This window comes from Phaenicophaeus curvirostris, chromosome 11 (genome assembly GCF_032191515.1).
Source record: "Phaenicophaeus curvirostris isolate KB17595 chromosome 11, BPBGC_Pcur_1.0, whole genome shotgun sequence".
NCBI classification, from domain to species: Eukaryota; Metazoa; Chordata; class Aves; order Cuculiformes; family Cuculidae; genus Phaenicophaeus; species Phaenicophaeus curvirostris.
In genome coordinates, this window is record NC_091402.1 from 21,645,822 (window position 1) to 21,673,599 (window position 27,778).

The 27,778-nt window shown below is 57.9% G+C and overlaps 4 protein-coding genes across 6 annotated transcripts in view; all 4 read right to left on the minus strand.

Moving 5' to 3' along the window:
• The window catches only part of LOC138725193 (6-phosphofructo-2-kinase/fructose-2,6-bisphosphatase 4), a 48,406-nt gene extending 46,310 nt beyond the window's left edge, over positions 1-2,096 (minus strand). Inside the window, exon 1 of one of the 2 annotated variants that reach the window (XM_069865863.1) lies at positions 2,019-2,096. In XM_069865863.1, the coding sequence (XP_069721964.1) occupies positions 2,019-2,055 (37 nt within the window). In that variant the 5' untranslated portion in view covers positions 2,056-2,096. Of the gene's footprint in view, positions 1-1,873; positions 1,970-2,018 lie in introns of those variants that run through there. The other variant, XM_069865867.1, reaches the window with a different exon arrangement.
• An 11,945-nt stretch (positions 2,097-14,041) lies between these two features.
• HYAL1 (hyaluronidase 1) lies at positions 14,042-16,545 on the minus strand. The gene is made up of 3 exons (XM_069865528.1): positions 14,761-16,545; positions 14,550-14,639; positions 14,042-14,471 (listed from the first exon to the last, which is right to left on the minus strand). Exons 1-3 carry the CDS (start codon positions 15,658-15,660, stop codon positions 14,154-14,156), a joined length of 1,308 nt encoding a protein of 435 aa, XP_069721629.1. The 5' UTR covers positions 15,661-16,545; the 3' UTR covers positions 14,042-14,153.
• A 32-nt stretch (positions 16,546-16,577) lies between these two features.
• HYAL2 (hyaluronidase 2) lies at positions 16,578-19,981 on the minus strand. 2 transcript variants are annotated; one of them, XM_069865526.1, is made up of 4 exons: positions 19,970-19,981; positions 17,997-18,940; positions 17,272-17,361; positions 16,578-17,128 (listed from the first exon to the last, which is right to left on the minus strand). In XM_069865526.1, the coding sequence occupies exons 2-4, from the start codon at positions 18,921-18,923 to the stop codon at positions 16,724-16,726; spliced, it is 1,422 nt and encodes a 473-aa protein (XP_069721627.1). In that variant the 5' UTR covers positions 18,924-18,940; positions 19,970-19,981; the 3' UTR covers positions 16,578-16,723. The 2 variants fall into 2 exon arrangements, with proteins under 2 accessions (XP_069721627.1, XP_069721626.1); XM_069865525.1 differs by lacking the exon at positions 19,970-19,981 and adding an exon at positions 19,856-19,917.
• A 3,097-nt stretch (positions 19,982-23,078) lies between these two features.
• On the minus strand, positions 23,079-27,750 carry TUSC2 (tumor suppressor 2, mitochondrial calcium regulator). Its single transcript, XM_069865584.1, has 3 exons — positions 27,485-27,750; positions 26,906-27,026; positions 23,079-25,755 (listed from the first exon to the last, which is right to left on the minus strand). Exons 1-3 carry the CDS (start codon positions 27,634-27,636, stop codon positions 25,690-25,692), a joined length of 339 nt encoding a protein of 112 aa, XP_069721685.1. The 5' UTR covers positions 27,637-27,750; the 3' UTR covers positions 23,079-25,689.
• Between the last annotated feature and the right edge of the window lie 28 nt (positions 27,751-27,778).

Sequence of the window (27,778 nt, forward strand, 5' to 3'; positions counted from 1 at the left end):
AACTTGCAAACTGCTCTACAAGTTATTGGACGAGCACCAGGAGCCCCACAGCCGGCGTTCAGTCAGTCCCATCTTCAGCTCCCCGCAGAGCACAGAGTCAACTGGCCCCACACAGGATGGCTCCAAGTTGTATTATCATAGAATTATGGAATGGTTTGGGTTGGAAAAGACCTCAAAGCCCATCCAGTTCCACCCCTGCCCCGGGCAGGGACACCTCCCACTGGATCAGGGGCTCCAAGCCCCATCCAGCCTGGCCTTGAACCCCTCCAGGGATGGGGCAGCCACAACTTCCCTTGGTAACCCATTCCAGGGCCTCCCCACCCTCACATGAGAACATTTCTGCCTAAGATCTCGTCTCCATCTCCCCTCTTCCAGCTTTAAACCATTCTCCCTCATCCTGTCCCTGTGCTATCTCATGCAGAGCCCCTCCCCAGCTTTCCTGGAGCTCCTTTTAGTACTGGAGCTGCTCTAAGGTCTCCCTGGAGCCTTCTCTTCTCCAGGCTGAACAACCCCAACTCTCTCAGCCTGTCCTTGTACAGGAGGTGCTCCAGCACCCTGATCATTTTCCTCTGATCAACTATTATACTTGGTTTAGTATGTTGTCGACACATGTTAGCTTGTTTCTCTTCGACTTTCAACAATATAAAAATGTTTAATTCAAAATTACTGGTTCTGATGATGTAAAAACCTTAAAAAAAAATAAAATCTTCAAGTGTTTCACATTTTTTCTCCTCCCCATGCTCTAAAGAGCCACATGAGCACAGCAGGACCTCCTACCACACCGAGCCAGGCTTCGAGGTGTCGAGATCAAGGAGCGAGAGCGGCACCCATTCCTGCAGCAACCCTGGCACAGCCAACAAACCCCTGCTCATCCAAGAAAAGGCGCCAGCGCGAGCATCCTGGGAATGACCGAGGCACAACGCAGGGTTTCCAGTTCAGCCACGGGCAAGGGTGACCCATTGCTGCACTTCAACAGCTGAACCAGGGTTCAGCTTAGCCCGGGTGGTTTGGAAGCCACCGACCTCACTGAAACCCCTTTCCTTACCCTGGGCTGGAGTCAGGCATACATGAAGTAGGAAACCGTGTACGGTAACGTCAGCAGGAGCAAAGCGATGGCTGTAAACAAGAGCAACCCTCTGAGTCACCGGGCAGGGCCAAGGCCACTTTACACCCAGCAACACCCAATTTTTTATGGCACCAGGCACCTTGGGGTGCCCGGACAAGGCTCCCCGGTCCCGTTAACGGATCCGTGTGCGACACCAAGGCTTCCGCCTCCGTATGCGCTTCCCAGTCCTGCTCCAAGCTGGAAGCCTAGGAAGGTGCAATTATGCTGGAAAGGGAGAAAAACACCCAAGCATGACCAAGACCGAGCCTACGCTTAAAAGTTTGTTGCGCTTGCGTCAGAGCCGTCATCCTGCACTCCGTGGCTCCTCCATCCTCGGGGAGCATCACCCCTTCTCGAGGACGGGCTCCCACCAGCGCGTCTCCCGGGACAAGAGAAAGGAGACGGTGATGTTGTTGCCATCGGGATCGTAGCACAGTTTGGGTTGGAAGGGACCTGAAAGATCGTCTAGTCCCAACCCTCACGGAACAGACAAATAACGGGTCGGCTCAGCGTGTGCCAGAACACGGATTTTCCAGCCTCCCCCGGCCAATGGAAAAGCACCGGCTCTCCGTGCCCAAACCCCTTCCCGCACAGCGTTAAAGCGCAAACCCCTCGCAGCGCAGCGAGCTCCAAAAATAACTCGGACAACAGCCGCTTCCCTTCCCTCTTCGCACACCGCATCCCCCCCCCCCCCAGCCCTGCCCCCCGGAGCCCCCAACCCCGCTCCCGGGGCCCCCGCACTCCCCGCCGGGGGGCGAGAAAACACACCGGGGGGTCCCCAAACACGCGCGGCTCCCCGGGGAGGCTCCGTGCCGGGACCCCGCGGGGGTCGCTGCCCCCCCCCCCGAGCCGCGGGGCCGGGGCGGGGGGGATGCGGGTGCGGGGGGAGCCGAGCGGCGGGGGAGGCTCCTACCTGGGCGGCGCCGGCCCTGCCCGCGGCAGCCCCACATCGGCGGAGAGCGGCCCCGGCAGCGCCGGCCGCGGGGCGGAGCGGGGAGGATCGGGGGCACCGGGCAGCACCGCCCCGGCGGCCCCAGCGACCGCCCCGCGGCTCCTGCCCCCCGCACCCGCATCCCCCGCACCGCCCCGCGGCTCCTGCCCCCCGCACCCGCACCTCCCGCACCGCCTGCCCCCCGCACCCGCATCCCCCGCACCGCCCCGCGGCTCCTGCCCCCCGCACCCGCATCTCTCACGGCTCCTGCCCCCCGCACCGCATCTCCTGCCCCCCGCACCCGCACCTCCCGCACCGCCCCGCGGCTCCTGCCCCCCGCACCCTCATCCCCCGCGCCGTCCTGCGGCTCCTGCCCCCCGCACCCGCATCCCCCGCACCGCCCCGCAGCTCCTGCCCTCCTCACGCGCATCTCCCGCAGCTCCTGCCCCCCGCACCCGCATCTCCCGCAGCTCCTGCCCCCCGCACCCGCATCTCCCGCAGCTCCTGCCCCCCGCACCCGCATCTCCCGCACCGCCCCGCGGCTCCTGCCCCCCGCACCCTGATACCCCGCACCGCGGCTCCTGTCCCCCGCACCCTGATACCCCGCACCGCGGCTCCTGCCCCCCGCACCCGCATCCCCCGCGGCTCCTGCCCCCCGCACCCGCATCTCCCGCACCGCCCCACAGTTCCGCTCACGCACCGCGCCGTCCTGCGGCTCCGCAGCTCAGCTCACGCACCATCCTGCAGCTCAGGACCCTGCCCTCCCGCACCATCCTGCAGCTCAGCACCTTGCCATCCCGCACCGCACCCTCCTGCAGACCCGCAGCTCAGCTCCCGCACTGCACGGTCCTGCAGCCCCGCGGCTCAGCACTCGCACCATCCTGCGGCTCAGGACCCTGCCCTCCCCAATCGCAGCTCAGCTCCAACACCGCATCATCCTACAGCCCTACAGCTCAGCTCCTGCACCGCACCGTCCCGCAGCTCAGCACCCGCACCTCTTTGCGGCTGAGCTCCCACACCGCACCATCTTGCGGCCCCGCAGCTCAATTCCCGCACCACCCTGCAGCTCAGGACCCTGCCCTCCCTAATCGCAGCTCAGCTCCAACACCGCATCGTCCTACAGCCCCACAGCTCAGCTCCTGCACCGCACCGTCCCGCAGCCCCACCGCTCAGCTCCCGCATCACACCGTCCTGTGGCCCCGCAGCTCAGCTCCCGCACCGCCCTGCACCCAGATGACCGCACTCCGATCACCTTTGTGGCCTCCTCTGACCTCGCTCCAACAGCTCCAGGTCATTCCTGCGCTGAGGGCTCCAGGACTGGACACAGGGCTCCAGGTGGGGTCTCACCAGAGCAGAGCCGAGGGGCAGAGTCCCTTCCCTCACTCAGCTGAGCTCACGAGCAGCAGGGAAGCTCCTCTCCATGGATGTGACAGGCAGGAGCCACAGGTGACCCCAGCACAGCCCCTACGCCTCTCTCCAGGCAGGGCAAGGGAACAAGCCAAGCGTGGGATCCACCTTTAGTGAGTTGATGGGTGCCAGGTGGAGCAGATCTGGGCAGTAACAGCCTCCAGGTGCACTCGGGGCAAAGCCGCCTGCTTTGTGCTGCTGCTTTTCCCTGCCCTTGGCCATACAGGATCCCTGAGGACAATCTAGCAGCTCAAGCTTAGTGACAACAATCCTCTCGTTGCTTATACTGTCCTTGTTGTGACATTTAGAATCAGAATTATTGAGGTTAGAAAAGACCTCTAAGCTCATCCAGTCCAACCCCTCCATGCCTAATAAATCATGTCCCCAAGAGCCACATCTACGTGCTTTTTGAACCCCTCGAGGGATGGAGACCCCACCTCTTTCCTGGGCAGCCTCTCCCAGTGCCTGAGAAACCTCTTGGTGAAGGAATTTTTCCTAATATCCAATCTAAACCTGCTCTGGCACAAAACTTGAGGACATTTCCTCTTGTCCTATCCCTTGTTACTCAGGAGGAGAGCCCAGCACCACCTCACCACATCCTCCTTTCAGGAGCTGCAGAGAGCAATGAGGTCTCCCCTCAGCCTCCAATTCTGCGGGCTGAACAATCCCAGTTCCCTCAGCTGTTCCTTGTAAGGCTTGTTCTCCAGCCCCTCCCCGAGATCTGTTTCTCCCCTCTGGACACACTCCAGCACCTCAATGTCCTTCTTGAACAGAGGGACCCAAACCCAAGTGTGTATGTTATCACGTTTGGGTAGAGAGTGATTATTTTTGTGGTTTGGCTTCGTTAAGAACTTTGTAATTTTATCAGGCTGTCCATTTGAGGTGGGCATGGAAGAAATGGGTGCACAGAGAAGCTTTGGAGTTGCCTCATCATGCTAGATGCACGTCCAGTGCTTGGGGTGAGGAGCTGGAGAGGCAGCACTGTGCTCGGGAGAGCATCACTATCTGTCCTTCTGGGATGGGGAAAGGCCACTGCTAATGAAGGAGGGGCCAGACAGAGAGTGTAGGAAGCTTAAGGAAGCATCAGCCTAAACCCTCTTAATAATGAAAAATTAGAATAATTTCCCTTTAAGCTGAAAATGGTTGACAAAAGCAATTAAATTAAGAATTTGTTTAGTTTTTGCTTAAAATTCACACGCTAATTTTCTTTACCTTGGTAGGATGTCTTTTTGCCTACCTGGCATCCTCCTTCTGCTTCCTGGGCTCTCTCCAAGCCAGACGAATCCTGAGTTTGCTGTTGGGGCAGCTGGTTTCAGCCCCGCACTGATAACATCAGCTCGGTAACTACACTGGCTTTGCCTGGGGATCATCTCATGCTTTAAACCTTTAGTTAACAGAGCCCAGCTTCTTAAATATAAATCACTTCCAGAAATTAAAGCCAAGGAAAGAAAAGCTGGTTGGTTTTAGGGTGCCCTAGTGCGAATGTTTGGCTCTGTGGAGATGGAAGTTGTCTATTGTGTCCGCCTTCTGGACAATATATAATCCTTCTTAACTCCCTGTGATTTCATCTGAAGAAATACTACTTAATTTGCTTTATCTTCTCAAGGAGGTCGAGCGACTTTACATACCTGTGGCCTTCTCTGCTTTGCAAGCTTTGTTGCCCCCTGTTAACAGCGGGAAGAAGGGGGATTGGTTTCCTGCATGGACATGGCCAACACGTCACTTGTGCTGCTCTGGAGCAGAGAGTTTATTGGGGTCACAGGTGGCATCACTCAAAATTCGATTCATAGAATCATAGAATCATAGAATAACCAGGTTGGAAGAGACCCACCGGATCACTGAGTCCAACCATTCCTATCAAACACTAAACCATGTCCCTTAGCACCTTGTCCCTTCTTGTCCCAGATGGTTTGGTGCTGTGCAGCCAGCTGCGCTCCCAGAAAAGCTCAGCTTCTGGATACCAGCTTGAGCATTCTTAAAAACAAAGCACATGAAATCACTGATAAACCAGCACTGCTATTAATGGCAAGAACTGCTACAAGTCTTGGGTTTCACTCAAGGTCTGTGCAGCTAGGCACTGACCAGGTTTGTGTCCAAGCTGGGGAGGTGCAGTTAATTAGTCACGTAAATCTGGGAATGAATTAACAGAGGGGGGAAAATCTGATGATTTATTTGTATTTAGGAGGACTCAGCAGGAGAAAAGAGAGTTCAAGGTGAGAACTCGCAAAGTGCCTGGGATATTTGGTCCCAGCCTGTTGGGCTTGATGATCTTAGAGGACTTTTCCAACCTTAATAATTCTATGAATCTATGTTCAGACTGAACGAGTAGGGCCACCCACTCGGAAAATATTTGACTTTGTCTTGTGCCTGTCACAAAAATAGTTAAATCATTTCCACACTTACAGGCCTTGGAACATCTTCTGCCTTAAATGTGCTTCCAAAATCTGCTGCCCAGTGTGCATTTCTGCCCTGAGGCTGCGAAAATGCAGCTTGCCGTGAGCTGCTTGGCAAGGGAAAGCATCTGATCAGGCTTATCACAACAACTTTGCTGTGACAAGCCTCGACTCGCTGGGGACACGGATGCTGTTAACTGTTATTTTCACAGGTTGTTTTTTTCCTGCTTCGGTGTGAGCCAAAAATTTTTCTCCTCAGATGATAAAAACATAAAGATGGGTAAATCGATGAGATTTTTTAGCTAGGTTGTGGTCAAGTCCCTTGGTTTCATTGGAAGGTTTAAGCTGTTGAGTCCTTTGTTAAATTTCTTGGGAACTGGGTGAATGCAGAACTGGAACTGGGTATTGCAGTTAGTTGTGCCAGGCAGCACATCTCTTCTTAAAGATATTTTACAATCAGATAAAGTCTGCAGGAGAAGAATAAATGGCAGAAACATTAATCAGTGAACTGGCAAGGAAAAGGTAATACAACACGGTCATTCATGTATTCACCCTGTACCTCATTTTTCCTTTTTCTGAGCAATTTTGTCTGTCAGGACGACGAGAGCTTAAAAAACTGAAGTGGACTCCTGCCCTGAAGCACAGGAACGTGGTAAGGTACCCGGAGACTGGAGCCTTCAGATGTTTGGAAGCCTTATCTAGGTGAGGGGTGATCCTCATCTGGGGTCTGACCAAACTGTCAGAGCTTGCCTGGCTTTTCTCAGGCTCTTTGGAAGGGGGAATTCTTGTCATGTGCCTTGCTGGCACGTCTGTCCAGCTATTTTTGTGCAGCGTGTTTTCTGCGTGTGCAGCTGTAGTCAAGCACAGCTTCTCTGTCCCAGACAACTGAGATTTTCCCTAACCTTTGACTAAGAAAAAAACCCGTATCTTTCATCACAGCCCCCTTCGCAGCAGGCGGCACGTAAGAAGATTGTATAAATATTATATTAAGCTCGTTCTTGGCAGATGGCTTGCATTGATGTTGTGCTTCTTCCCAGTAGTGTCTGTGTAGTAGAAGAAATAAATGACACGCTTTGACTGCGATAGAAAGGAATATTCTGATGTGTATTCCTTCTATTGCACTTGGGGATTGCTCATCAATTATCTGCCTTGTTATTTTACCCCTTACATTGATTTAGCTAGCAAGAACCCAGATTTCTAAAGAAGAGATCCCTCTACTCTGTGTTACAGCAGGTATTTCTATATATAAATATATATATATAAAAATATATATATAAATATTATATATATTTATATATAATATTTATATATAATATTATATATATAATATTATATATATTTATATATATATAAATATACAGGCACGGTGCACAATGCAGAACTGCAGTGGATGTCTGATATATGTAATAGATATGGTATGTGGAGAAATAGTTTCTTCTTACTTAGAAAACAAAGGCAGGGGTTACTTCTTTGATAGCTAACAGAAAAATAGCACTCACATTGTGCCTTCTAGCCATACCTGAAGAGGAAAAGGCTTCCTGACCCTTCTGACTAACATCCTGAGGAGCAGCTGCCAGTAGATTTCCATGGTGGTTCCTGTTTTCATACACTGGCGGGGAGAGTGGAGCTTTGCAAATTAATTAATTCCATTTTAATGTAATTACTGATTCACCATTCTATAAGCAGATTGTCAGAGCAAGCTGAACAAGGGTTAGGACATGAAATAAAACACAGCATAGGTGTTTTTCAACGTGATTAAATGAAGCATGGATTTCTGAAAGAAAATCAGCTCCATCTCGCTGATTTTGATAGGGTGGCAGAGATGTAGGAATGAAGGGTAGGTTGGCTTTAGGAGGCTTTCCTGGGGATATAAAGAGTTGCTTGTGCCCCAAGAGCTGGTTTACGCAGCCAGGCAGAGCAGGCTGGTTTCGGCTGACTGTATTCAAAGGTCACCACCTCCACAATTTTATAAAAGGAGAATAAGATTTAATACAGGGCACCCCTTTTCCCAGCTGTCTCGCAGACAAGGAAGCAAACACACGCTCCTCTGGTGCTGTGTGTGTTCTGCTGATGCTTTGCATGACACACACTCCCTGGAGCACGTAGAGCATCCACTGCAGATCTGCACGGCGGCACCGGGGCTGCACACAATGTGCTCTGGCAACCGTCAGTCCAGCCCCGCTGCACCTGCTGTGCCGGGGGCTGCAAGTTAGCCGCGTCTTCTTACTTCACAGATTGATTGTTAAAGTGAGAAAAGCCAGCCCTCAACTATTGAGCTGCCTTATCTTAGCTGTGTGCGGGGTGTCGTATTAAAACAAATAAGATATTAAGAATATATGCTTTGCACTGAAGGCAGGTACCGTATCAAAAGGGTTTTGGGTTTTTTCCCCTATTTTAATTCTAGCTTGGTTCGATTTGCTGGAATAGCCCAGAGGATTACAGCTGTTTATGTCTTAATTGGGAATTCTGACCAGTGATCTGTCAAATCAGATTTTTCCTCCTGGGAAGAGTTACAGTCAAACGCAGGACAGTTCACGCTAAGTGTTTTGCCATAACGCTCGGTGTTTGCTTTGAGTCTGTGCTAGCAGATAGAGCAGTGTTTGGGGCACTGTGTGGTTTTATGTTTAACACGTCGTTAAGGGAAAATCAGTTTGCAAGGTGTTCTAGGCAGCGCAAGCAAACATTTTCCCTGGAGACTGTTTGCAAGGCTCTGACCCTCCTCAGTCTGTTGGTAACACCGCTGCGGACTTACCCGTGCCAGCGCAGGACACCCATTAGTCTGTTTTTAAAACCTCAGGGTGGAAAATAACTAGGAGGCACTGCCAAATCAGCGAATAGCACGAGTGTTCTGCCTCCAACAGCCCCGGCTGCAGTGGAAAACATGAACCACGTGTTTCCCTAACAGAAAACGTGGAAGCCCTTGCAACCCACGTACCAGCGCTGCCTGCGTAAGACTTGAAACACCCGTAAGAAAGGAGCTGCACCCACATTTCTGTGGTGAAAGTCCTGCCCTGGTGCCCAACCCCATCGCTGGTAAATTTAAATCCTAACAGAGCAAAGCAGGACAATCTTCCATATGCAGAGGTGGTTTTTTTTATATGTAACCTGAAGCAGGGTCTCCTGTTTGTGCTGGAGGGTTAAACATTTGCTGAGAGCCTGCAAACAGTGCTTCAGGGTTTATATATATATTTTTTTTCTCCAAGTGATTTCTGAAATTGCAATCTGTTGATTCAGAGGAATGCCATCCGATATCCCTGGCAGTGCTCTGGAACAAGGTGTGTCGAACCCCGGCAACAGCGGAGTCTGTGACCCCTCAAGACCATTTTAGATCTTTTCAGCTCTTGGCTAGAAATTCCTGAGCAAGAGAAAACAGAAGGAGCGGGTGATTTTCAAACCCCAAATACAAAGAGAATAAAGGGAAGAGCCACTTTCATTTTAGGTAACTGGGAACTAGAATGGCTCACGCTCAAGCCTCTGGAAAGGATTTCCGTAAGGGTTGATATTTCACTTCTGAAACAATAATCAGAAGTGAGCTTCAACATTGCATGTAAAAGAGAAGTTGCAAGCTTTGAAGGATTAATCAACAAGAAAATAATGAAGTCTCATGCACTCCCTGACACCGCCGGTGCGTATGAGGGTGTGCTCAAAGCCGAGCCCTCTGTTGCTCTGGTAGCACCTCGAGCTGCTCACACAGTCAGGTGTTCCTAGAGGTGATTTTTGTGCTGCCTTCTCCATGTCTCATGTCTCTGAGGTGTCTCTCCAAGTCCTTTTAGCTGCTACAGTTTGGTGAGCTGCTCACCTGTAAACTCCGGATAGAGCAGTGGTGCCTCATGAGTACCCAGGTGGACTTTCTGTAACAGCTTCTAAACCCCTCTGCTGCTATGTTAGTGGAACAAAAGGCATTTTAAAGACCCAGCTATTTAATTTCAAGCCATACAGTTACTGTGACCTGCGTTGGGGAAGGATTTATTTCTTCAGGAAGAACTTTGTACTCATACATCAAGTCCAAAGGCCACAGGAGAAGCTCAGCACCCAGCGTGAGTGGTCTGGAACAACCTGCTTCCCATTCTGCTGATTTTGCTTTCATTACTTTTGTCCAAAGCTTTGGATGAAGTGAAATGCTGTGGCAAATAATAACTAGAGGAGTCCTAAACCAACTCCTGAGGCCTCAAATCACAGCCACCCTCTTGGTCATGAAACAATCGCTGCGGTGAGTTAATGCAAAGACAGAACTGAAAACAATATCTGGCTAATCCAACAAAGTCTGACTAATCCAACTTTTACCAGTGTGGGAAGTCTCTCTGGCTTTACTAATTCTGATGCTTTTAGTCAAAGAACAAGGCAGACAAGAACTTTTCTTATTAGCTAGTTAACAGGCTTCTAATTTCCAACTTGTATCCAAAAACTTGTGGGTTGTTTGGGAAGGCTTTCTTCTATCTGTGCTGTGCAAGGCAATCTACACCTTTCCACTCTTCTCAACTACTTATGTCCTACATATTTCAAAGCATTTAAAGGCTTCTCATTTTTAGGAACTTCATTCTAAACTATAAAATAATCTTTCTAATTTCAGAGCATTCAGGTGTTCAGTTTTCTCTGTCTGGGATTGTTAACTGTAGTAAGTACTTACAGTAAATTCTTTTTGGAGATAACATGGCTTAAGGTACCGAGACAAAAAATACCCTGTTGTTGAAACGAAAAAAGAGGCAACGTAAGGATAACTTTAAGTGTCAGACTGTGCTTATTTCTTGCAGCAGCACGTGGAACAAGCCTAGCAATTAACTTGGTGTGAACCCTGTACCGCATTGGACGAGTGAACTCTGAGCACAACACATTCCTCAGCCACCCCGAGCGCAGAACGGGAGCTGGCGTGACGGCATCATGAGCGTGTTCCACCCAAGAGACGTGGAGCAGCCTGAAATACGAACCACACCAAGGCCCCGGGGCTGCTGTCGGATTGCTCCTTGCACCTCTAGCTTTGGCTCCTCTCCAGATCCTGCTGAGCGTGGGTGCGCTCCAGCTCTGCAGATGGATTTGTGGAGCTCTGTACGGTTACGAAGCGTAGCCTGGTTTTCAGACCTGAAAAAAAAAACCAACCCAGCCCTCCAGATGTTCAGTGCTTCTAAGTTGTCTGTTGCCACAATGTGCAGCGTCTTCTCTAGTCTCGGCTCCTCAATGTCTGGAGCAAGAAGAGTTAAATTACATGAAATCCAGTGCCTTGGGTGTCTTTAGGCGCACAGTAAGAGGCAAAGACTGAGGAACAGCAACCATAAGCAGGATGACTAAAACAAATCCTCTCACACACTTTAAACTATTATCTGTGTTCCTGCCCGAGCTTGCAGGGTTTCAACAAGAATAAACAGGGCTGGTGCAGGTCCAGCCTCGCCTTTATTTAAGACAAGCCGCAAGCCAGCACCTAGGGGCAGGGTTTCTTGCAGTGCTTGGGTGGCTTCTGATGGTATTGGACCCTTCTGCGACCCAAGAGGAAAGCAGGAACGCTCAGTTCAGTTAAGGGATTGAGGTAACAGAAATTTCTGTGCCACGCAGGAGCCCCAAGGCAGCCCCTAGTGATGCACCAGGTATTGAGAAGCTGAACACTTGAAGGATATGGAATGACTAAGAGCTCCAAGCACACAGCTGTGATACCTTCCAGGCATAAAGAGGACTTGAAATTCTTTGTCAACAGCAAGGTGAACTTTGCCTCCAATTTCCGGATTTCATACATGACTGTCGGGCTCTCTGTAGCCTGGGAGGAGCGTGTTTGAGCGCTCATTAAGTCAAATCACATCCACATACCAATAAGATAATATTCTTTCCAACATTTGCACCCAACACATACCAAGCTATCTCTATAAGAATTAGATTAAAAAAATAAACTCTACGCCAAAATCCAATTATGACTAATTGTTTTCAGGGGCCACCAACTTTGCAAAGAGCTTGGTAATAACTCAGTACGTGTTTCTGGAAGTTGTGGCTGGGGAATCCAAAGGTCTAATCACGTCTCCGTTGATAGCTTCTCAGATCCTCATGCAATATAATATGAAGAAATGAAAACTCCAGGTGCAGTAACTGCAGAAATTAAGCACTGGGGTCCATAGAATCACAAAATCACTAGGTTGGAAAGGACCCACCGGATCATCGAGTCCAACCATTCCCATCAATCACTAACCCATGCCCCTCAGCACCTCATCCACTCATCTTTTAAACACCTTCAGGGAAGGAGACTCAACCTCCTCCCTGGGCAGCCTGTTCCAGTGCTCAATTACCCTTTCCATGAAATATTTTTTCCTGATGTCCAGCCTGAACATCTCCTGGCGGAGCTTGAGGCCATTCCCTCTGTCCTGTCCCCTGTCACCTTGGAGAAGAGCCCAGCTCCCTGCCCTCCACCACCTCCATGTGGGTGCTGGGGCTACTCACACCACCAGGTTATTTCTAGCAGGGTCGTTGGTGTTAATAACTGCTTTTCGAAAGACATTTGTTCCCTGGAGACAGCCTGGGCTCAGGGGTCCCAGTACCAGTGGCTCTGAGAGAGAAAAGCTCTTCAGCAATGTCTCCCTGCTGCCAGGGCAACACTATCATGGAATCATCTCCCCTCTTTCAGCTTCAAACCATTCCCCTCATCCTGTCTCTGCACTCCCTGATCAAGAGCCCCTCCCCAGCTTTCCTGGAGCCCCCTTCAGTGCTGGAAGCTTCTCTAAGGCCTCCCTGGAGCCTTCTCTTCTCCAGGCTGCACAAACCTATAGGATTATCATACGGGGGATGGGGCCAGGAGCAAGCGCTCTGGTTCAATCTCCTTCTCAAGTAATTTTCAGGAAGGTTGGAATTAGTCCTTCTGACCAGTGGAAACACAGATAGAATACAGCTCAGTTGTATCTGCTTGGTTTGAATCCATCAAATGGAAAGACACACTCAGCATAACCTGATTTTTTATAATGCCTTCGCCACCTGTCTTGCTGTACCAAATCTCTGAAAGCCTCCTGTGGCAGCTGCTGAATGCTGAGAAGATACAGCCAAGGACCACACTCTTATCTGTGTGCTCATGTCCACACTGAAGCTGCTGACAGGTCATGGTATTTGACTTTCAAAAGCTTTTTGAAATCCTACACGACTCGGTAAAAACCCAGGGGTGGTGGTGACTGAGCACAACCATCACGTCATGTCTTAGCCTGGGCTTTAGGTTTCAAACACCCCTGACAGGAGTTTTCAGTATCCATGTTCATTTTTGCAGCTCAGAGTCTTAGTTCTCACAGCTTGGGGTTATCCAGTCTGGGGCTGGTGGCAACTACCTCTTCTCCTTTGCTCTTTGTAGATGCTCTACTACTACAACCCCAGCTTTAACAGAGAGATTCCCTACCTGCTAGAACAGTGCAAGAGGAGAGTTCAGATCAAACGGAAAGCCCTAGATGTGCTGAAGGTGTATGAAGAGCATCCCTCCAAAAGCCCCAAGGGTCAGCCTGCAGAGGATGCACAGGCATTTCCACCCGTGACAGCCCCACTCACCACGCAACCGGCTCGAGCACCTCCTGGCCTCATCAGCGCCGATCCATCTCCACCAGGAGCTTCTCAAAGCAGCCAAACCGCAGGCGGCCTCCAGTGCTGCTCCTGCCCCTCCACTGGTGACAGCAGCCGCAGCTCTGCCGAGCCCACCACCACCCAGGGCCAAAGCCCACGCGTCTGCCACCGCCCAAACACCTGCACCCCCAACACTAGTGATGCCGTTCTTGGAACCCACCATGGCACATCCTAGAGGGAGCACAGACAGGTGGAAGCCGGTCCACAGTAGCTCATTAACAGCATTGTTTCATCATTTCATCTCATGCCTTCCTGTAATTGCTCTATAACAGGCATTGCTGAGCCAGCAGCCTGGGTTACAGAAACCGGTGCTCTTTCCTTCTGGGGCTGAACCGGTTTGCACGTAGTCATCCCAGAGAAAATCAAAGCAGGGTTCCCCAGCGCCTGCCTGGGGTCCCACGTGCCTCCAGCCACAGCCGCGCAGGCAACCCTATCACCTCACTCACTGGCCGCTCCCCATCATCCCCCCTCCTCATCCTCTGCCCGTTATCACCCTTCCTATGCCTTTTCTATAAACTTTACTCTTCTTCCCTGAGAAATCAGCCCCCTGTGCCGAGGCACAGCCCTTGGTATCACCAGTGGTATCAGGGGACCCTCCTGCTCCAAAACCTGCAGTGTCAGAAGACAAGGAGACGCTTGCAGATGCCTACTGGTTTTATTAGCAGCCCCGTGGTTGGGTTCCCAAAGGTGCTGGGGCGCAGGTTGGTGTCACCCTGCTCACCTTGGTGTCCCCAGCACAGGGAGAAGGTCACTCGGTGAATCCTTGGGTGTCGCAGCGGGGTCCCTGCCACGTGCCGTAGCACTGGCAGGTGAACTCCTCGGCCAGCCGGGAGGCGTCATCGAGGGGCTCCAGGCTCTGCGCCACCAGCCAGGGTTTACCAGCTTGCAGGTCGATGGTGAAGCGGAAGGGGTCGAGGTGGAGGAAGCCCTGCTTGTTGTCCTGGCGCACACAGCGTCCCCGGCCAGAGCACAGGCTGCGGCTGCACAGATCAGCGCTGGCTGTCACGTTGACGATGTAGTGGCCCAGGGGCCCCTCTACGTAGTCCTTCAGCTTCAGGCACGTCTCCTGCAACGGCACGTGGTGTCACAGCCCCGTGCAGCGAGGGAGCAGGGGTTCCCGCAGGCGGCACCGCGCTGCACTCACCTTGGAGGTGCTGTAGTTGAGGCTGCCCCAGAGGACGATGCCAGCAGCGCCCTGAGCCGCGCTCTCCCCGATGGTGTTCATCAGGTCCTCCTGCACCCAACAGGAAAGGTCAGCAGTGCCCAAAGCCCCCACGCCGCCCCAGCAGAGCTAAAGGCTCCCTAGCACCAACCCACCAGCCTGAGAGGTGCCCACTGTCCCCGTGTCCCCTCACCTGGGAGAGGAAGTCGGTAGTGCGGTCGAAGGTGATCTGCGAGTAGGGCAGGACAGGGATGCCACCATCGAGGACGCCACGCTGGACAGCAAAGGCCTCGGCGACGCGGTGTCGGACGTAGGTGAGCACCTTGTTGGTGCCGTTGAGGCAGGAGGGCAGGTAGATGCTGGGGTAGAGCGCTCGGCTGCTCTTCCAGAGCCACGACAGCTCCTTGTTCCTCTGCTGCTCCACCGGCGGGCACATCCCGCTGTAGGACAAGCTCCGAAAGTCATTGTTATAGCAGTCAGGGAAGCCATAGAAACCCCAGTAGCCATTGGGACGGAGGGTCTCGCCCAGCTTCAGGGTCTGCTCCATGAAGTCGCGGGCGCTCTGCTGAAACTGCTCCTTGGCTCTCTTCTCCACCATCTCGAGGGGCCACTCCGGGTGCTGCTGCCGCACCAGCTCCTCTGACTTCTGCTGGTAGATTTCCATGGAGTCCCAGTTGCGGATCCACAGTGGTCGCCACTTCTCCCAGTCGATGACAGCCAGCCCGCGGTAGGCAGGGCTGGGCAGCGCCACATCGATGTCCCAGACGGCCTGGAGGAGGTGGGCCTGCAGGCTGGCGTTTTGGGGGAGCCCCCCGTTGACCGGCACCCCGTCAGCCGTGTAGTAGGGCAGGTCCCCCAGCTCCGTGCTGTAGAAGAGGGTGATGTCCTGCCCGACGAAGGACTGCTGGTCGTTGGCCAACACGTCGAAGACCTCCAGGTTGAGGGTGACATTGTGGCTCACGGCGCAGCGCTCGGTGGGGATGTTCCAGATGGTGACGAAGGGGCGGTTGACGAGGACAGGGCCAGGTCCTCCGGAGCGGGCGAGGACGGGCAGGAGCAGCAGGAGGACGCAGCAGGACGATCGCAGCGCCATGGTGCCAGCACACGACGAGTGGGTCCAGCAGCTGGTGGGCTGAGGTCTGGGCTGCTCCGGAGCGGGGCTGCTCGCCTCTCCTACCTCCCCAATGTCAAGTCCCAGGCGTTATCAGCAGCCGGAGCCTGGCACGGCGGCCTCGGAGAGGGGACAGCAGCTACCTTGGCTCGGATTGGTGGCCAGCTAGCCAGGAGTGGAGTCAACACCCAGTGATCGCAACCAGCTACGAGCTGGGCTGGAAAGACAAACAGACACGGACAGAGGGGGGCAAGCTCAGGGCGAGGGGGGTGGAGGGCACCGCTGGCAGGAGCCTCAGGGCACCGGGCAGGGCACGACAGCCCCGCGTGGGGACACGGGGGGAGCCCCGCTCAGCGCAGGGATGCGCCCATCCCGGACACCGCGGGGTCTGGTCCCCACGCGGGGCAACGCATCCCGCGGGAAGGCGGGGGGCGTGGCCACCGGGGGGGCGTGGCCAGAGCTGGGGGGCGTGGCCAGAGCCGGGGGGCGTGGCCAAGGCGGCGTTATAGCCTATTGTGAAGGGGGCGTGGCCTACCGCGAGGGGCGTGGCCACGCCGGACAAAGCGCGCGGTACGGCCAGGGGGCGTGGCCTGCGGCGCCTCCACGTGGGTGTCCCGGCCGCGTCCGCCGCTCCCCGCCGGGGAACCGGGCCCAGCGGGGGCCGCACACACACACACACACACACCCCGCACCGACAAGGCCTTGTAGCCCCGTCCCCCAAATCAGCCCACGCCCCACTCGCCCTCCGCTCGGCTTTATTTGAGGTAAAGCGCTCGGGCGCGGGGCTGCGCACGGGGGGGCTCAGCACCACGCAGCACCCGCTCCCTGCCCCCTGCCCCCCTCGCCCCCACATTCCTTCTCCTTACAACAGGAGACGGACCCCTCCCCACCCACCCGCCCAGCCTGCCCTCCATCCCCCAGCCAGGAGGGCGCAGGGGGGGGCCGCACAGCTCGCCCCCCCACCCCGCGGTGTCACCAGCAGGGACACCTCAAATCGGTCCCTCGCCCCGCCACAGAAAGGGGGGGCCAGTTCGGTCCAGGGGGCTCAGCCCCAGCTCGCAAGCAGCAGCAGCAGCAGCGCCCCGAGTGCGAGCGGCACCAGGGGCTCGGGGGCATCGCTGCGAGGGCCAGCGGGCACCCGGCAGCTGCTGCCCTGCCAGCCCTGGTAGCAGTGGCAGCGAAAGTGTGTCTGTAGGAAGAGGATATCGGCGGAGGACAGCTGGCCCTCGGCCCAGAAGAGGGGGTGCTGGGGGTGCTCCTCGTCCCGGCGCCGCAGCTGGAAGCTGGTGGAGTTGAGGTGGAGGAAGACGTCGGCGGCGCTGTCCTGGCGCAGGCAGCGGCCCCGGCCGTGGCACAGCACCGAGCTGCAGAGCTGCGCCGCCGTCGTCACATTCACAATGTAGCGGCCCAGGTCCTCCTCCAGGTAGTTCTTGATGATCTGGCACGATTCCTAGGGGAAGGGGATCACGAGGGGCATGTTGGGGTGCCCCAGGGAAAGAAGCACCCCAGATGGAGAGGGCACCCTAGCTTCAAGCCAGGTGAACCCCCCGCCCAGCACCCACCTGCCCAGGGGCACACTGACCCCAAACCTACCCGGTTTTTGGTGATGTTGGCGTCACCCCAGAAAATGGCCCCGGCTGCACCCAGCGCTGCGCTCTCTCCGATGGTGGAGATCAGGTCTGACTGCAGGGACAGAGCCCAGTTAGTGCCCCACACAGTACCTGCAACCCTAAAAGAGCCCACTGCGGGGTCTGGGGGGCAACACCCATCCCTGCTCCAGGCCGTGAGACTGTCCCAGCTCTCTGGGGACAAGGCTCCCCACCACCACCCTCCTCCTCAGGGGTGAAGCCAGCACAACACGAGGACTGTGGGCTCATGTACCCCGGCATCCTGGTTGCTGGGAGCCAGGAGTGCTGCAGCACCTCCCAGGCACTTCCTTAGGGACGGTGACCATCAGCGCCAGTCCTGCTGCCCACGGAGGGGGCGTTCATGCCGCCCTGTCACTCGCTCACTCACTCGCGGAGGGGCTGAGCTGCAGGTTCCCACACTGTGCTCCTCCTGGGAGGAAGGCAGGGCTGGCCCCCCGCTCTGCTACACGGGGCCAGCCTCGTGCACAAGCATCCCCCACACCAAAGGGTGCCTCTCCCTGCCCCACACAGGGACATCCAAACCACGTGCCAGCGACACACGAGGGCGATGACCGGTGCTCAGAGCCGCCTCGCTCCATGGGAGCAGGACAGGACACCAGCAGAGGGATCACCTCGGCCGGGCCCCATCCCAGGGCTTGGGACAAGGACGTTCTGGTGGTGCAGCCCTACCTGGCTGAGCACATCCAGCTTGTGGATGTAGGTGGGACGAGTGTAGACAAAGACAGGTAGGCAGTAGCCGTCGTGGTGCTGCTCCGAGATGCGCAGAGCCTCCATCACCCGTGCCCGCACAAACTTGCGGCTGTTGGGAGTGGAAGCCAGGAGCAGGTCGAGGTAGATGGAGGGGTAGAGGGCCATGCTCTCCCTCCAGAGCCACGCCAGCTGGTCGTTACGCGTCTTCTCCACGTCCGGGCACTGCCCAGTGTAGCTCTCCTTGTTCTTGCTGTAGTCGTGGTTGTAGCAGTCGGGGAAGAGGTAGAACCCCCAGAGCTGCTTGGGACGGAAGCTCTTGGCCGAGCGCAAGGTGCTCACCATGAACTGCCGGGCGGCCGACTCAAACTCGAACACCGCCTGCTTGTTCACCTCCTCGCGGGACCAGTGGCGCTGCCGCTGGTACACCAGCTGCTGGGACTCCTCCCGGTAGATGTCCTTGGGCTTCCAGTTGCGAGCCCAAATGGGCCGCCACTCCTCCCAGTCGATGACCGCCAGCCCTTCCTTGCTGGGCGAGCGGATGTACTTGTTGATGTTCTCCGGGAGACGGGCGAGGTGCTCGGACAGGCTGCTGTTTTGGGGGACGCCGCCGTTGACAGCCACGCGCTGGCTGGTGTAGTAGGGGTAGAGCCCCAGGCGCTCCTTGTAGAAGATGGTGAGGTTCTGCCCCACGAAGCCCTCGTTGGGAGAAGCGTGCAGGTCGAAGAGGCTGAAGTCGAAGGAGACCTGAAAGCGGGGCTTGCAGTCCTGGGTGGGCATGTTCCAGGCCACCAGGAAGGGCCGGCGGGTGAAAAGCGGGGCGGCCGACGGCTTCTCAAGGCTCTGCCAGGCCAGGGCCAGCAGGGCCAACCAGGGCACGGCCACGATCGCCGCGTAGCCCCCGCGCATCCTGCCCCAACGGGGACCTGTGGGGAGAGACAGGGGTCAGGAGGGGGATGCAGAAGGGGGGTCAGGAAGGGGGGATCAGGACGGGGGATGCTGGAGGGTCAAGAGGGGGGACCCTGCCCCACACCCCCCTCCCAACAATTCCACCCTGGGTGCCACCGCGCAGCCCTGCCGGGGGCCCGTGGGGAAAGAGGGGGGTCAGGAGGGGGATGCAGCAGGGGGAAGGTTTTTTTGCAGGAAGGGGATCAGAAGGGTTAGGAGAGCAGAGAGTTTGCAGGGAGGAGGGAGATCAGGAGAGTCAGGATGGGGGGGATCAGGAAGGGGCTGCAGGAAGGTCAGGAAGGGGGTGTAGGAGAGGGATGAGGAGGGGGATGTAGGAGAGGGATGAGGAGGGGGATGCAGGAGAGGGATGAGGAGGGGGATGCAGGAGAGGGATGAGGAGGGGGATGCAGGAGAGGGATGAGGAGCAGGGGTGCAGGAGAGGGATGAGGAGCAGGGGCGCAGGAGAGGGACGAGGAGCAGGGGCGCAGGAGAGGGACGAGGAGCAGGGGCGCAGGAGAGGGACGAGGAGCAGGGGTGCAGGAGAGGGATACAGGAGAGGGATCAGAAGGAGCAGGAAAGGGGAGAGTTTGCAGGAGGGGGATCAGGACAGTCAGGAGCGGGGGAATCAGGAGGGGGAGGATGAGGAGCAGGAGAGGGGAGAGCTTGCAGGAGGAGGATCAGGAGCGGGGTGCGGGAGGTGGACGCAGGACAGGGATCGAAAGGGGCAGGAGGGGTGAGAGCTGGCAGGAGGGGCCTCGGGAGGGGGTGCCCGCAGCGGGGCTCTGCCCCCCCCCCCCCGCCCCCGGGCACCCCCTGCCCCGCAGCCCCATCCCGGGGCGGCTCTGCCCGCGCCGCCGCTGCCCGAGCCCCCGCTCCCCGCCTCTCCCCGGCACCTGGGCCCGGTCCCCGCCTCTCCCCGGCCCCTGGGCCCGGTCCCGCCGCCCCGGGCGCCGCCTTTGTCCGCGCGGGGCACACAAAGCGCGGCCGCCGCCCCCCGCGCCGCTCACGCCATCCCCGCCGCGGGCTCCCCCGGCACCGCCCCCCCCCCGCGCCGCCCGCTTTAAACCCCGCCGGCCGGGACCAACCATCGCGGGGCCGCGGGGGGGAGGACGCCGCACCCCCTCCCTCCTCGCCGCACGCGGGGCCGCGGCACCGCGCGAGGAGAGGCACCGCACCCCCCCCACACCCCTCGGTGCGCTTGGTACGGCCCGACAGGCCACGCCCCCCGCCGCGCGGCGGAAAGGGGAGGGGAGGGGATGCCGGCAGGGGGCGCTGCGGGGGGGGGAGCGGGGGGACCCTCAGAATGGGGGGGGATCCTCAGAATAGGTGGGGACCCTCAGAATAGGGGGGTCTCCTCAGAATGGGGGGGATCCCCAGGGTGGTGGTGGCCCCAGGGTGATGTGGGACCCCAAGCCAGGGGGTCCCCAGGGTGGTGGTGACTCCAGAATGGGGGGGGTGTCCCCATAATAGGGGGGATCCTCGTAATGGGGGGTTCCCCTCAGAATGGTGGGGTCCCCTCAGAATGGGGGGGGGTCTCTCAGGGTAGTGGTGGCCCCGGGGTGGGGGGGCGGCAAGGCAGGAGGTCACAGGACAGGGGTGACCCCAGAATGAGGGGTCCCCAGGGTGGTGTGGCCCCAGAACAGGGGAGTCCCCTCAGAATGGGGGGTTCCCACAGAATGGGGGGATCCCCAGGGTGGTGGTGTCCTCAGGACAAGGGTGACCCCAGTAGAGTGGTGTCTTCAGGGTGGTGGTGACCCCGGAATGGTGGTGCTCCCAGGACGGTGTCCCCAAGGCAGCGTTGACCTCAGGACGGTGTCCCCAGATGGTGGTAACCACAGAAGAGTGGAGTCTTCCCAGGATGGCGGTGGCCCCGGAACGGTGAAGTGCCCAGGACTGTGGTGTGCCCGGAACAGCGGTGACCCCAGGGGACAGCGGCGACCCGAAGGACAGCGATGTCCCTGGCGTGGTGGTACCCCAGGGTGCTGTGTGCCGGCCAGGCCGTCCTGTGCGGGGCCGGAGCTATTGGTGCTGCTGACTCAGCCGCGGCCCCTCGGGTTTCGTGGCCGGGGGGGCTTCCTTCCCGGGGCTCGGCGAGGCTCCGGTGGGTGCCAGGGCCACAGGCCGTCCCCACGTCCCGGCTGTCCCCTGCCTGCTCCGGCCAGGGCTGGCCCCGGCACGCCGAGGGCCATCGGGGTGTCCCTGCGGAGGAAGCGTTGCGGCCGGAGCGCGAGGGTGTGCCGGGGCCAGCGAGGGAAGGAAACGGGGCTGAATCTGCGGAAGCGTTCCCCGGCCACCCACCAGCTCCTTGGGGAGCGGGCGGGAGTGCCGAGCCTGGCATTGTTCGGCGCCGGCAGCGCCGAGCCCACGGCCGCAGGCACCCGCAGAAAGGCTCTGGTGAGCGGGACCCACTTACGTGCCAACTTCTGCGGCAAAGCTCTCACCGTGAGCGTGCCGGTGTCACCAGCGATGGGCGCAGCGTCCTAACTGGCTGCTCCGAACCTGACTGCGCCCTGCGGCTCGGCCCAGCCCGTCGGCAATGCCAGCGCTGGCTGGGAAAGGGGCAGGGAAGATCGGCCATCGGCCAAACGTGGGCTGCCAAACCCTCGAGGGAGACTGCAGGGAGCCAAGAAATCCCAGCACTGCAGGCGCTGCCCTTCCCCTCGGAGCAGTAAACACGCTCCCTTCACCGGCAGCCTAAAATTTTCCATCCTGCACAGCCTCGCCGGCAGCAGGGTGACCAGAGAGGTCACAGCTCTGCCTGGCTGGGAGGGCTGGAGGCCCTCAACACAACGCAGCCGCTCCCCCAGGAGAGATCAGCATCGCCTGCTTCAGTTTCCCTCCTCTCTTCCCCCGGAGAAGACCCTGGATTTGGGGAGGGGTCAGCTGGACACATCCAGCCTCCCCTCTCCCGTCTTGCCTTGCTGACATTCAGCCATTCCCAGCCAGGCAGGAGAGCCTGGCACGGCTTTGCCACGCCAGGAGACGGGGTCACGGGCCAGTGCAGGTGGCTCTCACGCAGGCAGCTGGGATAACACGGTGTTAGTCACATCCAGTCGCTCTAGATAGATCCAGGGAAAGCGCTTGGCTTGGGGACAGTGGCCATGAGGCCAGGAGTGGAGGTCGGCACCCACCGACACCCCAGGAGGGGAACTGGGGTGGCCTCGGAGCTGCTCCCAGGGCTGGCGAGCCACAGCCACCACTGTTTTTATCCTCACTGAGCCTTAATGCCCTGCACGGCCACCCAGTCCTCCTCGGGGCCACCACAATCCATCCCCTCCTGGGGTTGGGGCCCTTGTGGATCACAGGGCAAAAACCCGAGCCTCATCCCCCGTGAGCCGCGGTGCTGGCAGGACACTCGGCACCACTCATGCTTATTACAGCTTTCGTCAGCAGCTCGTTTCCGAGCCGGCTTGCGCTGAGGAAATGATGAGAGGTGGTGGTGGCTGCAGGAAAACATTTGCAGGGCGGCCGGGAGCAGGACGTGGGGCACAAAGTGAGATCACACTCATCTCACAGACAGCCGGCACCGCTGGCGGAAAGCAGTATCCCAGTATGTGGTCATGCCGGGTTTGAGAAAATCGTCAAGCTGCGGTGATTAATGAGGCATGGATTTGGCAGGGAGAGTGATGAGGGAGCGGACAGGCGGATCTTTCCACCCCCCCGCGAGGCTGAGGTGGAGGGATGGGAAGAGGTCGGCTTGAGGCTGGGCTGCCTCCCGCATCCCCAGGAGGGAGGGGAGAGCGGCCAGAGCTCCAACCCTCCTGACCCGAACAAGAACATTACATAGATTTACACAAACACAATTTAGATTTATATTTAAAGGACGTCACAGCCCGACAACGCTACCAGCTCCTGCCAGCGTCACGTGCCAAACTTGAGCACCTGGAAACAGCCATGGCTCACACCTCCTTTACCACCAGTTCAGCCACTTGTGCACAAACATCTCCACTCAAAAAAACAAAGCGCTGGTAGGAAACAGCCTGGCACAGCAAAGCCCACCTTCCCTGTGGCAGCAGAAACCTGGCACGGCAAAGCCTGCCTCCCCTCAACTCTCCAAGCCCTTTCCCTGCTCCCAGGCTTGGCTGCTCGCCCTCCCCAGGAACGCAGCTCGTGGACTTGCGGGCTCTACAAATAATTTTATTGAAATTTAACAAAAGTGGAGAGGTGCACTGGGAGGAAGGACCATAAATAGTGTACATTTCCCCAGCCCCACAGGTCCTACCCACGCGCTAGAGGAGCAAGGAGCCTAGTGTCAGTGAATACGGTTCGGCTACACATCCACATGGGAAAAGCACAACATCGCACAGAAATTGTAAAAAAAACCCCAAAACACAAGGAAAACTTTCCATTTTTTTGCTTGCTCCAACACCACAGTGGACACAAATACTATTTACAGCGACCTTCACATTTTTAAGATCCCTCCAGGTCCTCCCAAGGCCCTGCTCCCACAGGGGGGCTGGGGGCTGGCGGAGGGGAGGGGGCTGGCTGCTCTGGGATCAGCCTGGGAAGAAGTGGAGCAGGACGCGGCTTGTTGGCAGCCTGCGAGGTTTGCTGCCACTCCGGTGACACGGTGGGGAGGGAGAAGGCGTGTTTTTATAGGGGGAAGCATGTTTGATGCGCTGGGGGAAGGGTGGGCAGCCTGTCAGGGAGGACAAAAGCATCCTCACTAAGCTGGTCTCCGTCTCTTCCCTCCCAGGGTTCGGGCCCTGCCTTGTCAGCCGGATTTTGGCCGGTAGCCAGGTGAGGGGCCCGCTCCTCACTCCTCCTCTGCCTTCTTCCGTACCCAAGGTGGGTTCATTGGAGCTTCCCGCACACTCGGACAGCCCCAGCCACAGCTTTCTCTCCTCTTCCTGGGGCCAGCAGCCCCTGCTCTCTGTCAGAGCCCCAAGGATGCCCTTCCCAGGGAGATCCAGCCCAGGAGAGCCTCGAGAGCAGGTGGTGTGCGAATAAGAAACACTTCAGTAGGGGATTGTTTTAAGACAAGACTCTTTCAAGCAAGCAGGAGAACAAAAGATGTCGAAAGAAGCGCCCAGCATCACAGTGTAGACAAGCTCGCCGGCACAGCCCTGCCCTCCCGCCTCCCTGCCCGTTGCAGCCAGCACATCCGCTTCACCCTCCGTGCTTCACCCTCCGTGCTCGGCCCTGTCGAAGGGAACAGCGGGTGTGGGGACACGGAGGGAAGAGGTGGTGACAGGAAGACGGCAACAGCCACGCCGCTGTTATCTCCCAGAGGCCGGGAATGTGGCCCCGCGCCCAGGCGGCTCAGCGGGCGTGGGGATGGATACATCCAACAGAGATCTCTACAGGGCTGGCGGCCAAGTGCCAGCGGCTTAAATTAAAAATCGAGGTAGCGAACGTCTGAAGTGCTTAGAAAGTAAATAAGTTCTGGAACGAAAGAGGAGGAAAGCGGAGCCGGCTGCTGCGGGGAGCAGGCTCTGACCCAGTTTAAAGCTGCGCTCGCTGCCCCACGGCCGGTCCGGGGCAGCTGAGCAGGGAGGCAGTGGCTCCCAGAGCTGGCGAGAGGCAGTGTCTGTCACATCTTTCCCCGGCTCTGCAGTGGCTGGCTCGGCACCCCAGGGCCGCACGCGGGGGTGAGAGGTTTTTTGGTGCCGCCAGGGCGACCCCAACCTTCTCGAGCAGGAGGAAAGAGGAGAAAAGAGCAGGACCTTCCAAGACGGAGCAGAAAGCCTCCCGTTAAAGTGCATCGCGTTTCTCCTCCTGCCGCCAGCTGGGAAGCGGGAGAAACTGTAGTTCACATAGCCAGGGAGATTTCCAAGCCGGGGCAGGCACACCGACCGATTGTTTTCAGGGGACAGGGAGGGAAGTAAAGATTTCCTTCCTGCTTGGCTCTGTCAAGGCCCACCCCACCGGGAGGTACGTTCAAGATGAGAGCAGGGAGCGAGGATGTTATAAGCAGATGCCTTGCCCGGCAGCCGGGCCCCAGAGCGGAGGGATGATGGTGCAGGAGCCAGCTCGCTAACGGGGACCTCGCTGCCGCCAGCAGTGCCCACAGACCACAGAGATCTCCTGTGGGCAGAGGGACTGCAGGCAGCAGTGAAGCCGACCTCCCCAGAGCTGGCATAAGCAGGGAAATGCACAGGGGGAAGCAACCAAGGTCGAAGATGGCGGCATCCGATCTCCATTCCCTTCCCAAGAGGAGTGCAGCAGCCAGCCAGATGTGCTTCGAGACTGGCCACCCCTCGGCCTCCCACCTCCATTGACAGAGCTGCCCCGGAGAGCGTCACATCACACCCACGCCAAGCGGCACGCCGCAGCACTGGCCATCCGACCACCGGGCCCGAGGGATGCAGGGCACCGGGCAGCGTGTTCCCGTGCCCTGGCTCTCCCTGGGCCGCATACCTGAGAAGCAGGGTATTTTGTCTGGTGAGAAGTGCAGGCTCGCTCTCCCTTTAACAGCTCACACACAGCAGCTCGTTTGCAGTTCCAGTTACCCATCAAACGTTGGCTAGAGGCTACAAAAGGTATTTTAGTCTTCTGACTCAAGCAAGGGTGTTTTTAAGCAGTCGTTGCACAAGGTCACCCATCTCCTGCAAGGAGCGCTAGCCAAGCCCAGCCTGGCCGGCTCCGTCCGTCCTGCCTCACCTCCAGGTGAGGGGAGAGCCGCACACCCGGAGTCCTCCTCGCGTGGGAACACGACGCAGCCTGGCCTGGGGAGGCTGGGGGCGGCGGGCAGGGCCTCCCGCCCGCGGGCAGCAATGTCCGGACCTCACACCTCACAGATGATCACCGGGAAATCCACGTGGATGCGAGGGTGCTCCAGTTTCACTATGCCCTGTGGGAAAAGTCAGAGTGGTGAGCAAGCCACCCCCAAACAGCAGCCCCAAGCCCTACGAGTGACCCCGTACGACAAGAGAACATCGTGCCCTCGAGGGACAGGAGTCTGTACAGCTGCCATGACACCAGGCACGCCCAGTGAAAGTGCTTTGCCCTTTGAACACATCCCTGCAGAGCCAAGGGCAGCGTGGCTGGCTGCCACACATGGCGGGTTTGGAGCTCAGCGGGGCGAGAAAGGAGGGAGCTGCTCTGCCAGGCACTGCCCGTGCAGCAGCTGGGGCGTGACTGGCAGATATTGGCTGTCTGCGCTTTTCATCCGGCACCTTTCATTCTTGGGATTTAAAAGAATGAAAAGAGCTCTCTGAGAGAAAGCAGCCAGGGCAGCTGGCGCACAAGAAAAGCAGCTTTCTATCCAGAGGGGAGTCTGCTGAATGCACGCTCCCTCCACGCCAGCTACAGGCTCCTTTCCCATGCTCCGTCAAAGCCTTCTCCTGTTACAGCACCCAGAGGACACGCTGGCAGAAACGGGGCTGAGGACAGAGAGGAGAGCAGGGGCTCAGGCCTGCGCTCACTGGCAGAGCCGAGCTTTCCAACCAAGTGATTGTCAATCCACATGGACAAGAAATGAGTCCCCCAGGCAAAGCCTGGCTCTGCGAGAACGTCACCCCAAGGAGCAGCACTGAATCCTTTTCCCCTACAACTGCCTGCAGAGCTCTCTCACCCCTCGGAGCACACCAACAGCTCACCCCAAGAGCTCGCTACCCGCCCTGCCTTTCTGCTTGCTTAGGAAATACTCGTACAGGGTCTCTCTCCACCCTGGTTTGATCCTCTCTTTTCTCCATTTATGCCCCCAGAAGCCTCCTGACGTGCAGGCTACCCTCCTCCTGCACCGAGACCCTCAGTCAGCGTCCCAGACCCAGCCTAGCTTAATCCCAGGTGCTTATTTTAAGAGGAGGCTAAATCCTGAGCACCACTGAGATGAAAACACACCTCTGTCAACAGTACTGTCGCTATTGAACAGGCAGGTGGAACTATGCATGTCCTTCCTGGCAAGGAGATGCCCTGAGGGAGAAGGCCCAGGGGCAGGACCTCCTGCAAACCTGTCTCTGCAACACTTTGCCACTCACTTTCCGCCCTCCCCCGGCTACCTGAGGTATCAGGTTCTTGTGGATCCTCTTCAGCTTGGCGCGCTTCCTCCCGTTCTTGGTAACGATTGTCTCCTCATAGAACTCGTGGGCGAGATCCCCATCCTCATCGTAATACATGGACCTGCCGGGAGGAACGGGGAGGTGGGTGGGTAGAGTCTGCCAACCAGCTGCTGGCTTCGTGTGCCTGGGGCAGGGACGGACGATGGGGCCGGGAGGGGCACGGGGGCGAGGAAGGAAGGGCGCTGGGGCAGGGACAGGCAATAGGGCAGGGGAGGACTGTGAGGCAGAGACAGGTGATGGGGGGAGGGTGGATGATGGGGAAGGGCCAGGCAGTGGGGCAGGGATGGGCAGTAAGGCAGGGTCCGGCAGCGGGGCAGGGGTGATGGGGCACGGCCGGGCGCTGGGTCAGAGATGCGCAACGGGACAAGGCGTGGGCGGGCGACGGGGCAGGGGCGGGCGATGGGGCAGGTTGGCACCACGATCCCTGCGAAAGAGGCTGCTCCCCTGGGCCCTGCGATACCCGGGCCGGCCTGGAGGGGAGCTCCCCCCGCGCCTTTCCGCCCCCCCCCGCCCTCTCACCCGCGCCGTGTGAAGACGAAGGGGGTGGCGGCGCGCGCGGCCCGGGCCCGGGCCAGGGCCTGCTGCCCGCCGGGGCCCTCTGCGCCGCCGCCGCCCGCCGCCGGAGAGGCGAAGGGCCACAACCCCCGCGACTTGGAGCCGCTGGCGCCCATGGCGGCGGCGGCGGGGGCGGCGGGAGGGACAGCGGCCCGGAGCCGCCGGGGACCGAGCGCCTCCCTGCGCGCCGCCGCCGCCTTTGCGACACTTCCGGTGCCAGCGACACTTCCGGCGCGCACCGACACCCCCCCTCCACGT

Coding starts and splice junctions, on each gene's coding strand:
- HYAL1 (XM_069865528.1), bottom strand. CDS start 15,660: ATGGCGCTGCGATCGTCCTGCTGCGTCCTCCTGCTGCTCCTGCCCGTC. Junction 14,640..14,760: donor CTACCGACTTCCTCTCCCAG/GTGAGGGGACAC, acceptor TGTTGGGTGCAG/GAGGACCTGATGAACACCAT. Junction 14,472..14,549: donor TCAACTACAGCACCTCCAAG/GTGAGTGCAGCG, acceptor GTGCCGTTGCAG/GAGACGTGCCTGAAGCTGAA.
- HYAL2 (XM_069865526.1), bottom strand. CDS start 18,923: ATGCGCGGGGGCTACGCGGCGATCGTGGCCGTGCCCTGGTTGGCCCTG. Junction 17,362..17,996: donor AGCTGGATGTGCTCAGCCAG/GTAGGGCTGCAC, acceptor CTGTCCCTGCAG/TCAGACCTGATCTCCACCAT. Junction 17,129..17,271: donor CCAACATCACCAAAAACCGG/GTAGGTTTGGGG, acceptor CCCTTCCCCTAG/GAATCGTGCCAGATCATCAA.
- TUSC2 (XM_069865584.1), bottom strand. CDS start 27,636: ATGGGCGCCAGCGGCTCCAAGTCGCGGGGGTTGTGGCCCTTCGCCTCT. Junction 27,027..27,484: donor TTCGTCTTCACACGGCGCGG/GTGAGAGGGCGG, acceptor TCCTCCCGGCAG/GTCCATGTATTACGATGAGG. Junction 25,756..26,905: donor ACAAGAACCTGATACCTCAG/GTAGCCGGGGGA, acceptor CTTTTCCCACAG/GGCATAGTGAAACTGGAGCA.